Source organism: Macrobrachium nipponense, chromosome 37 (assembly GCF_015104395.2).
Source record: "Macrobrachium nipponense isolate FS-2020 chromosome 37, ASM1510439v2, whole genome shotgun sequence".
NCBI classification, from domain to species: Eukaryota; Metazoa; Arthropoda; class Malacostraca; order Decapoda; family Palaemonidae; genus Macrobrachium; species Macrobrachium nipponense.
The window spans coordinates 49,913,670-49,926,169 of NC_061097.1; the positions used below are offsets into that span (position 1 = coordinate 49,913,670).

A 12,500-nucleotide genomic window follows, 5' to 3' on the forward strand; every position below is an offset into this window, starting at 1 on the left:
AATAGAAATAAGAAGGATATGGGATATGCCATGGAAATCGTACCATAATCATAGGAGCACTAGGCACGATCCCAAGATCCCTGAAAGGAATCTAGAAAAACTAGAGGCTGAAGTAGCTCCAGGACTCATGCAGAAGAGTGTGATCCTAGAAACGGCACACATAGTAAGAAGAGTGATGGACTCCTAAGGAGGCAGGATGCAGCCTGGAACCCCACACTATAAATACCACCCAGTCGAATTGGAGGACTGTGATAGAGCAAAAAAAAAAAAAAAAAAAATAATAATAATAATAATCTTTAATTCAAATCGAGAACCGTAAGACAGTAGCTGGAACTATTACAGAAAACATTTGGACCATTCTCGCATCCTAAGTTCATTAACCTAAAATTTAATAATAATAATAATAATAATAATAATAATAATAATAATAATAATAAATAGAACTAAGAGAGGAGAGAGAGAGAGAGAGAGAGAGAGAGAGAGAGAGCATATAACCTGGTTGTTCGCCAGCACGTAATCTTCCCAAATGGAAAGAGAGAGAGAGAAGAGAACGAGACCAAATTGAAAGAGAGAGAGAGAGAGAGAGTAGAGACGAGAGAGAAATATCCGAATTCCTTATCTCATTAAAATTTTGCACGTGACGCAAACCAATCTCGTCGTTGCCAACATCCTTTCTGAAAGGATACAGCGGCATCCTACAGGAAACAACGGAATCCTGCGTCTCCGCTGTCGGAATTCTAGATATCTAGTGAAAAAAGAAAATATAAAAAGGATATATATATATATATATATATATATATATATATATATATATATAAACAGATTCATTAATTTTGTTTTGTCTACATTTACGACTCACTGCGGGAGCACATTTTGTACCAGGATCTAAAATGCCCTAAAGTTAGGGGGGAGGGGGATCTGGGAAGAGGTTTGGGGGGGGGGGGGGGGGGGGGGGAAAAAAAAAAGTGGGGGGGGGATTAGGGGAAAAAGGTGGGTTGGGGGCGGGGCCCAGATGCAGGGATGTAACGCACGTACATCTAACCCCCTAATAAGACTGTAAAGACTGTAGCTCGATTATACGTACGGTAACAATCTCCAACCGCAAATGGTAAACTATGATTTTATGCATAACCTATCGACGGGTGCAAGGAAATTTTGGGGGCGGGGTGTTGCCAAGGGTTTGGGGGGGGGGGGTGGGGGGGGGGGGAAGAAAGGTGGGGATGGAGATGAGATTTGGAACCCCCACCCCAAAAAAAAAAAAAAAAAAAAAAACCTTGACAGTTACATACCATTAACAGTCACACGACTCGCCCAAATATTCTAGAGCTGAAATGATAAGACTATTTCGGGAACACGAATTCTTCTTCTATTCGCGCCATCCATATGTATAAAATAACCATCCGTGTGACACAATCAAATCTCCCTTGATTGTGATGATGAAGGAATGAAGTCGCAATACAACGAATGGACGGACGGCCGTCATATAACAGAAAAATCGCCCTAGATTATCGTCGTCATCAAATCGCTCGAGAACTGCTTTTCATATCTGCTTTAAATTTAATGGCCAATCCTGGCTTCCTCTCGTCTATAACTGTATTTTAAAGGGGGAAAACTTCGTTAGTTTCATGTGCACGAAGATTGCAAACAATTCCTTTTCAAGTTTTTCATTAGGACATTTTGTTGCAATTGTATAAAACGACGGTGTCGAAAAACAATATTGTGATAAATTTCCCTTAAAATGTTTGAGTCGGCCACTTAAAAGGGAATTTCGAATAGTAGACAGCACCATTATTTTTTTTTTTTTGCCATTTCATTTCCATCGGTGGTTGTTTTCAAGCTAATAATAATAATAATAATAATAATAATAATAATAATAATAATAATAATAATAATAATAATAATAATAATAATCATTATCATTATTAGAAGCAGCAGCAACAGCAATAATAATAATAATAATATAATAATAATAATAATAATAATAATAATTAATAATAATAATATCAGCGTCTCGCCCACAGAAATGCAAGAAAGAGATTTCGCAAGCACCCAAAAAGGTGCTTCTGAAACCGATTAGAACAGCAACTTTCGTCTTCCTTGTCATCGTACAAATTACATTATCTTTACAGCCCAGACGCCCACTGTCTTACGAAACTCCACCAAAATGAAAATTCTTTGGGATAAAAATCTAATCCACTTCCACCATCCACGACTTCGTCTTCGTCAAGAAAACGACACCAAGAAATTGCTGTACACCGTCATGGCCGTCATAGCTTCACGGGGGACTTGTCTCTCTTCCTAAATACAATCTTTACGAAACCGGAGAAGTGGTCGGAACAACGTTCTGGCCGTGTAACGCGAAAGATAAGTCTGAGAAACATTTCGTCTGGATTTCCAGACGATGAGGCCCCTCTGGGTCCATGTGGTGCTTTCGTGTACTTCACTGGAATGGCAGAGAAATGTTTATCACTACTATGTGTGTGTGTATATATATATATATATATATTATATATATATATATATATATATATGTATGTATGTATATATAAATAAGCCACGAAAGGAAAAAATAAACAACGGAGTTTCACGGAGTTCTGCAAGATCTTTCGACTCAACGTCCTTTACTTAGCAGTCTGATAAGTAAAGGGCGTTGAGTCGAAAAAGATCTTGCAGCTACTCCACTGTTTCACTTTCCTTCGTGGCTTCTACCTTTATTTATATATTCATCGCGTTTCAAACGTTCGCGATTCAGTTATACATACACACACACATACATATATATACATACATACCTACATATATATATATATATGTATATAGGATATATATATATATATATATATATAATATATATATATATATATATATATATATAGCGATACATAGACAGAGAGAGAAGAGAGAGAGAGATAGAGAGAGAGAGAGAGAGAGAGAGAGAGAGAGAGAGAGAGACTCATGAAGCGAGAGAATTCCATTCTCATTTTCTAACAAGAAAAAAGAAAAAACAACAACAGACATCGACAGAATAATGAAGTTGAAGACATAAACAGTACCGTAGAAGAGAGAGAGAGAGAGAGAGAGAGAGAGAGAGAGAGAGAGGAGAAAGGCCTGCCCTCGGACACAACAAAAGGGTACGAGTGATGATTAAGCCATATGGTCAAGTGACGAAATGGACTAAGGCACAGCATGGTGAAAAAATAAATAAAGGAAAGAGAGAGAGAGAGAGAGAGAGAGAGAGAGAGAGAGAGAGAGAGAGAGAGAGAGAGAGGATGGAAGGTTGTAAATGGATGGTTAAAAGGGTCCTGCATGGATGGATGGATAAAAAAAAAAAGAAAAAAGAAAAAAAGAGGAAGGAGTTAAGCAGTGATGATGCCAAGAGTTCTTTTATATATATATGTATATATATATGTATAGATATATATATACATATATCATATATATATATATATATATATATATATATATATATATATAAAACGATTATGCATGGTCAATCAATTGCTTGCTTGGATTTTAACTCTCATCCGCTGGAGTGCGTAAACTGCAGGGAATAATAATAATAATAATATAATAATAATAATAATAATAATAATAATAATAATACCATGGGACACCAGAGTTGAAGAGAAAGAGAGGGAAAAAATGGATAAGTATCAAGATCTGAAAATAGAAATAGGGAGGATATGGGATATGCCATTGGAAATTGTACCCATAATCTTAGGAACACTAGGCACGATCCCGAGATCCATGATAAGGAACCTGGAAATATTAGCTGTTGAAGTGATGGACTCCTAAGGAGGCAGGATGCAACTCGGAACCCCACACTATAAAAACTACCCAGTCGAATAGGAGGACTGTGATAGACAAAATAATAATACAATCAAAAAAATAAATAAATACATAAAAAATAAACAATAACAAATAAACAAAAATAAAATACATAATTTACTCCTCTCTGTTATACTAAAATAATAGAGCAATTTAACCATGATTTGTTTAATTAAATTTATCATAAATATTTACATAGGGCTTCTGATAAGAGCTGAGAAGGTTATAGAAAGCTCACTGCCAAGATGATAATATAACGAAGAAAGTATACTCCAGTGAAGTTAATCATACTAACATTAGATAGGAATACTAGTTTCACTACCAATGATAGTTACTACTTTTTGCTGTAGCGTTAAGGGGGGCCGTTGTACCAGTGTGGTTTCTTTTCCATTGAATAGACTACTACTACTTCTACTACTACTACGACAACAACTAATATTAATAATAATAGTAAAATCATAGTACAATGAACCTTGGCATTCTATTTAGACGTAGAATGTCTTGACTTTAAGTTTAAAGGATTCTCATTACTGAGCTCTCTCTCTCTCTCTCTCTCTCTCTCTCTCTCTCTCTCTCTCTCTCTCTCTCTATCTATCTATCTATCTATCTATCTATCTATATATATACATACATACATACACACATATGTATGTATATATATGTATACATATAAATATATATATATGTATATATGTATGTATGTATTTATATGTGTGTGAGAGAGAGAGAGAGAGAGAGAGGAATAATCCAGCCATCAAGTACTATGCTTGAAAGAATAAGAGCCGCCATTCCTACCAGGCATTGGATGCTTAATTATCAATAAAGGTAGATTAATGACAGGGGACAAAGAGACACCTGGGGTTAATGAGGAATAGGAGGAGGAGGAGGAGGAGGAGGAGAGGAGAGGAGGAGGAGGAGGAGGAGGAGGAGGAGGGGAAGAGGATAAGAAAACATTAGGGGAATGATGACGAAGAGGACAGAATGGGGGAGAATGTTTCCGATAACTTACGAGACAGAGAGAGAGAGAGAGAGAGAGAGAGAGAGAGGAGAGAGAGAGAGTGCTGAAAATGTGTGTGTATGTTTGGACGTGTTTGTGTAATTATAAGAAGACAAACTGACTATACTCGTACAAACAAAAGAACTCTTCTTACTGAGGAAAGCATGCATCTAAATGAGAGAGAGAGAGAGAGAGAGAGAGAGAGAGAGAGAGAGAGAGAGAGAGAGAGACCCTGAACCACTGAGTACTTAAGAGTACAGTGCTCACGGCCTTTCCGTGCTCTAAGGTCCGAAAGAAATCGAGGCGAACGCTGTCCCCGAGGGACAGGGACAATTTAGTTTAATTGGCATTTTGTCGTCAATGCGACACCAAAATATGCTATATTTATCTACGAGAGATTAAAAGGTCCGGCCAGTTTCGTAAACAGAAAAATGACGCAACTTCGGTGCGGAGGGCGGCAGTACATAAGTAGGAATTTTATCAGCCGATTTTCTATCTGGGAGCGTCAAAGGGACCAGTCGGGTGGGAGACGCATCATTCTCTCTCTCTCTCTCTCTCCTCTTGTATATGAAATGTGTTTTATGAATGAATATATATTTACAACAATAAAATTTGTATATACAAACAGGCATAAGAAGTACATAAGAATTCTCTCTCTCTCTCTCTCTCTCTCCTGCTTCTATATGAAATGTGTTTTATGAATGAATATTTATTTACAGCAATAAAATTTGCATATACAAACAGCCATAAGAAGTACATAAGAATACTCTCTCTCTCTCTCTCTCTCTCTCTCTCTCTCTCTCTCTCTCTCTCTCTCTCTCTCTCTCTCTGTAAGCTTCTGTATGAAGTGTGTTTTATGAATGAATATTTAAGTAGCATAATGAAATTTGTATATTCGCTCAGCCATGTACGTGAAAGATTTCCATGCTAAATTCGTCTTTTTTCTTTTTTTACACACGACATCTTGAATTGTAAAAAAAAAAAAAAAAAAAAAAAAAAAAAAAAAAAAAACTGACGCTATACCACAACAAAATCATTAAAAGCGACGTAACATCCTACATACTGACAGTTTAAACTTGTATCAGTAAGTAGCCTTCAACCACGAAAACCACTGGATGAACTTGTTTGTAAGCTCAGACAAAAAAAAAAAAAAAAAAAAAAAAAAAAAAAAAAAACAAAAAAAAAAAAAAAAAAAAAAAAAAAAAAAAAAAAAAAAAAAAAAAAAAAAAAAAAGCGAATCCAGGCTGTTTTGGGATTATTTTAACAAAATTTAGTTCAGCAGTTTTTGCACTGGGATTACATTGGACTATTTTAATAAAATGGATTTCAGTAATTGTAATTTCGTATTGGGATTACATTGGATAATTTTAATAAAATGCCGTTCAGGAATTGTAATTTTGCATTGGTATTACATTTGGACTATTTTAATAAAATGCAGTTCAGGAACTGTAATTTTGCATTGGGATTACATTCGGCAACAAAATAAAATAGAAATAAAAAAAAAAAGAGACAAGGTAAGGACATGTTGCAATGCACTAAGTGCATGACGCAATCCTGTGCACTTTCGCGTCAGTGGAAATGATTAGTTTTATATATATATATATATATATATATATATATATATATATATATATATATATATATATATATAATATATATATATATACTTCCATGCGGACAAGAGGGATACAACACACGCACACACACACACACACACATCAACACACAGCCAAATCTGCATTATCCGATCCACCTCCCCTTTCACTATAAGGACCGGAGTCCTAAACCCCCCCCCACCACCCCCCCCAACGGACCCACCATCCATACGACCACCCCCACCCCACGAGACCCGAACAGCCCACCTAAACCAGCCCACCACCCAACAGAGGGGGCGGCCCTATGTTCCCAAACACATATCATCGCAGTAAATCGGAATAAGCCATAATCTCCGATGGGAGGGAAGCGTCTAAGGCCTCGGCCATTAGCCGGAGGAGGAGGAGGAGGAGGACGAGGTGGAATACACTACTGCATCAAGATCTCTGGCAAGACAGTGCTCTGCAGCAGGAAGGAAGGAAGGAAGGATGGATGAAGGAAGAAAGGAAGAATGAAGAAAGGAAGACGGAAGGATGGACAGAAGGAATGAAGGAGGAAGAAGGAAGAAAAGGAAGAGGGAAGGAAGAAAGGAAGGAAATATGAGGAAGAGAAGAAAAAAAGAAGGGTAAGGAAGAAGGAAGGAAGTTAGAAAGGAAGAAAGGAAGAAAGAAAGAAAGAAGGAAGGATGTTAGAAAGAAGAAAGGAAGAAGGAAAGGAGTTAGAAAGAAAGGAAGAATGGAGAAGGAAGCAAGGAAGAAGGAAGTTAGAAAGAAGAAGGCAGGAAGAAAGGAAGAAGGAAGTTAGAAAGAAGGAAAGGAAGAAGAAAGGAAGATAGGAAGAAGAAAGGAGGGGAGTCTGCCCTCCTCCTTCTCCTCCTCCTCCTCAGAAAGAGAGAGAGAGAGAGAGAGAGAGAGAGAGAGAGAGAGAGAGAGAGAGAGAAACTACAAACCCCTGGATGACGGATTACTCGAATTCTGAAACAATTTAGTACACATTATTATTATTATTGTTATTATTATTATTGATATTTCCAGTATCATTCTTGCGACCCCTAAAATGCACTACTGAATATTGCTGTTCCTTTATCTCTCTGAAGTAAACTCCCAGATATAATTGACGGACTTCAGGAGCTTAATATATTCATTATTTATGATTCATAAATCCTTGACACAAGGGGCCCGTCCCCACTTTGATCAGCAGATTGTGATTATTGAACAAAATGATGAAAAATGAATAAACATCTTGAAAATATATATGTAGAGTCGCACGTAAGCATCGAATTCAAGTTAATCATCTCCCATTTCCTCACAAGGGGCCAACGGCTATCACAAAGGGGTGGGGTTAAAAAAAAAAAAAAAAAAATTAAAAAAAAAAAAAAAAAAAAAAAAAAAAAAAAAAAAAAAAAAAAAAAAAAAAAACTTGCCAATACCATCCAGCAGATCCACTCCTTCACTCGGCAAATTTATTCTCCCATTTTTACGAGGCGCCATTTTCTTCCTGAAAGGTTCGTTTTTTAATTTCAATTACGGCCCCCATCAATTTCGGCGGCTCCCGTCGTTGGCGGCAGCAATTGGCCCAGGGGCAATCTTCATCACTCAAGCGGGTCTCCTTTGCAGCCCCTAAAACAATCTCCAGATTAAATGTTTATGAACGCCATAGATACTCCTTTGTAACGACATGCAATATAACATTCGGTCCCGACCCTTTATATATGCTTTCCCTCTCTCTCTCTCTCTCTCTCTCTCTCTCTCTCTCTCTCTCTCTCTCTCTCTTCCATTGTTTCTCCTGCAATGATTTTGCAATTGCGTCTTACCCTAATTTTTCTCCTCTGTTGTTCATTGCGGTGGTTGAGCGCGATTTGCATTTCATTCGGCGGTTATCAAAATCTCTCTCTCTCTCTCTCTCTCTCTCTCTCTCTCTCTCTCTCTCATCCTTCCTTCCTTCCTTCCTTCTCGTGTGCCCTTCTCTTAATTATATACCTACTTTCTCTCCCTGCGCAAGGTTTTTCCCCCGTGTAAATACAGTTCGCAGAAATCATCCACAGATTCGCCAATATCCGTGTCCCCTATCTGCATCATTTGCACAAATACGGACGTGCCGTATTCACATGCATAGGGTATAATTCTTCTTCTTCCCTCTTACATAGATCTGCCAAGATTAAAACGACCGGGACGCTCTTACATACATACATACGTACACGGTTAATTTCTTCTCTTACATAGGTTTACCGAGAATAGGGCACACACACACACACGCACAAAGTTAATTTCTTCTTTTACGAGGTTTCCGAAGGATAGGGCACCTTCCTTCCTTACGGAGGTTTTATATAGTGTAAAATAAGGGCAGACACTTAATCTCCTTTCCACGCAAACTACGTATTACTTTACACTTTTATCAATAACATCAAGAAATAATGGATGGAAACTTGAACTGAAGAAATACAACACATCCCATTGCGGGAACTTCTTTACATACAAGATATGTGACACGTGGAATAAACTGCCACCAGAAGTGGTAAACAGCAACAGTGTGGAAGAGTTTAAAAGAAAGCTAGACAGAATCATGAGGACACTGTGAATGCACAGTAAAACCTGCTCCTACAGATAAGTGAGCACATGATGTCTCCTCGGATGGACTGACAAGTCTTTGAGACATCCTAATCCTTGTAACTCCTAGTAAAAACAAAGTTCGTCTCTATTACAGAGGTTTATCAGAACTGACTAACATACAAATGCATAGGATGCATCTTAGGAAGCTTTATACAGATAAAGACAGGCACCACAAGCAATCCTACTGTCTTACAGGGGTTGATACAGATTGATATAGGTACTCAACACTACTTTCCTCTCTTACAGAGTTTTATAATGGTTAAAACAAGTACACACAAACACACGCACAACAATATTCGCAGCGTTTTGGTGACACAGCCACCCGCCCTCTTTATGGTTAAAAATGTGGACTCTCTCATCTGAAGCCGATAGGATCCCACCCCTTTGAGAGAAAAAAATTATCTGGATAAAAAAAATTGCATCAATTGACAAAATAAATGCATCGTCAGGATAAGAAAATATATCTTCTGAACTTTGAAGAAATGTATCATCTGAATGAAAAAAAAAGTATCATCCGAATAAAAAGAAAGTATCATCTGTACGAACAAAAATGTATCATCTGGATACTACATATCATAGTATACATATGTATATGTATATACACGCATATACATAAACTTAACCTCTTGTTCTCTGCCTCATCATTATTCACCAGCGTCTCTGCCATGCCCTCTCTTCTTCTTCCTCCTCCTCCTCCTCCTCCTTTCGGAGACGGAGGCAAGAGGCTTTAGAGCTCCATTTGACATCCTCCACAGAAGCGCGTCCCTTGACCAAGGGAGCTGCTGTATAGTCTTTCCTTGAACATTTAGTCGGCCTCTCTCTCTCTCTCTCTCTCTCTCTCTCTCTCTCTCTCTCTCTCACCACAGTTCTCAGGATCTCAATAGAGTCCTGAGATGGATTAAGGAGGGCGACGACTATAGTCCTTAATCGGCCATTAAGGTCCCTTTCTCAATATGCACCCGCGCCGCCGGGGGTGCCAAGAAGGAGGAGGTGGAGCAGGAGGGAGGAGGGGGGAGGGGGAGGGGGAGGGGAGGGGGAGGGGGGAGAAAGGGTGTGTGTTGGGAGGGATATGGGGAAGGATCACTAGGGCCAATAGGATAGAGAGGATGCATTAGGGCCTAAATAAGGGGAGGGGGTGGGGGGGGCCACAAGGGTAGGGGTGCCCAAAACAGCCCAACACCCACACCTTAAGTCTTCCATCTCGTAAGAGGACCACTGATGAAGAGGGCCTCCTCTCTCTGAGCTAAGATGAAATGTGGCCGGATGGACAGAAGGTGGAGGAATGAGACTTGAGGATTATATGGAGAGAGAGAGAGAGAGAGAGAGAGAGAGAGAGAGAGAATTTTATTATAAACCCTTGAAGGATTTGGTAACGTTGGAAACATTCATCAAGAGTAATTCAAATCGCAAATCACACGAGAAATTCTCGGAGCCGAGGAAACGAAAAGTGTGAATAACTCAATGAGAATTACAGACTTCCATCTTAATGAGAAGGCAGGTTATATACACAAACACACACACACACACACACACACACACACACACACATATATATATATATATATATATATATATATATATATATATATATATCCCATAAGCAGGTTATGGCAGAGAAAACAATAATACATACATACTTAACATACGTACATACATACATACATGCATACATACATACATACATAAATGTATACATAAATACGTACATACATACATCAATACATACATACATATATGCAACTAATGCACAAAACAAAGCAAAATAAACATGAACAGATTCATTACTGGTCTCTACCCAAAGAATTCAGTACTAATTCCTCAGAATAAAAATATGTAATTTTTTGTCAATGGAAAAAAAAAACCTTCACTATTTTACAAGAGCCTAAAAGACTGAGATAAAGAAGACTTCGAGATCTATCAATCTATTCCTTTCCCTATACTGAGAGAGAGAGAGAGAGAGAGAGAGAGAGAGAGAGAGAGAGAGAGAGAGAGAGAGAGGCCCGCTAAAAGAACATCCGTATTCATCACAAGAAACTGCCCAAACACGAGACAAAAACAAACACGTAAACATAAATAAAAAAAAAAAAAAAAAGAGCATCGCAGAACTGCTCCTTTCTTGAGATCAGCCCTCGAAGACTCGTATAGAATTCCTCGAATACACGAAGATTTGACAGAAAAAAAAAAAAAAAAAGTAAAAAAAATCGTGTCCCTCCCCTTTGAGACGTTAAATTCTTTTCCGAGTTCCCCCTCCGTCTCTTAAAGAGTCTTCAAGGAGCGGAAAAGTCTAGATACTTTTCAGCAAGACGCTATTCAAGACAGGCTCGAAGACTGCAAAAGTTCCCTTCGCGTGATTGGTCGAGTTAGCCGCGTGAGCCAATGGGACGACGCCTTGACGGATCTGTTGTTCGGCTAGTTGTGAACTTGTCAAAGGGGCGACGGCGTTGAGAATGTATTTCTTAGCGGGATGACGTCCTTCTGCCCTTAGGCAAATATGTCACCTGTTGATGGGTCTTGACCAATTAAAAGCGATCAAGGGCACGTAGAAAGGTTTTCTAGGGGCTGCGAATGTAAAAAGAACGATGAATATTTAATTTTGCTGCAAAAAGAACTAAAGGACGCTCGCTGATGGGCGTTTATCTCATTTTGATACTGGATATTTTTAAGTACATTTTAAATATGGGAGAGCTGTCTTCACAAGGTATGTTATGTAACTGTTCGATGGAAAATAGAGTCAAATAACTGTTAACGGGAACATGTTAACTTTCTCTCTCTCTCTATCTCTCTCTCTCTCTCTCTCTCTCTGCGGATAAATACAGGTATATGTAAGAAAATTTTCCAAACATAACTATATATATATATATATATATATATATATATATATATATATATATATATAACTTCCGAGATTCTCATCAAATAATCCATAACGGGTGAGGGTGCTGGCCCTACGCCCTTCTTGACTTATTTCATTTATTTACAGAAAAAGAAACTTGACTGGGGTCCGGGGGGGGGCGGGGGCGGGGGCGGGGAAGGTGGTTGGGGAACGATCCACAGGCCTAGCAAATGCGTATGCATACACATGAGTGTCCATGAATATTTATACAAACTATTGCGTATTTGTATTCATCCTCTTATTATAATAAAAATACAAGTAAAGATATAAACAATTTATGAAAAAATAATAAAATAAAATAAAAATAAAATTAATAAAAATCAAAATAACAAAACGAATAAAGTAAAAATTAAGAAAACGAATAAAAATGATAACAGATAACTAAAGAGTAAAAATTAAAAATAAAAATAAATATAAAAAAATAAAAATCAAAATTATATTTCGGCCATTCACTAACAATAGCATTTTCGATGTTCCCGGCCAGCTGCTGACCAATCCAAAGGCGGACCAAGGTCACGTGACCTTCCGAAAGCCGAACTGGCGCCACGACCTTCTTATGTGACGCCCGTGAAGGGCCTTC

The 12,500-nt window shown here is 38.1% G+C and overlaps 2 protein-coding genes across 2 annotated transcripts in view; one reads left to right on the forward strand and one right to left on the reverse strand.

Annotated features, from left to right (window-relative positions):
• LOC135209376 (octapeptide-repeat protein T2-like) overlaps positions 1–9,817 on the forward strand; it is a 22,060-nt gene extending 12,243 nt beyond the window's left edge. The window contains exon 4 of the mRNA XM_064242073.1: positions 9,683–9,817. Within this exon, the coding sequence (XP_064098143.1) occupies positions 9,683–9,817 (135 nt within the window). The remainder of the gene's footprint in view (positions 1–9,682) is intronic.
• The window catches only part of LOC135209256 (homeobox protein prospero-like), a gene marked incomplete in the record, with an annotated part of 1,606,906 nt that overhangs the window by 377,829 nt on the left and 1,216,577 nt on the right, over positions 1–12,500 (reverse strand).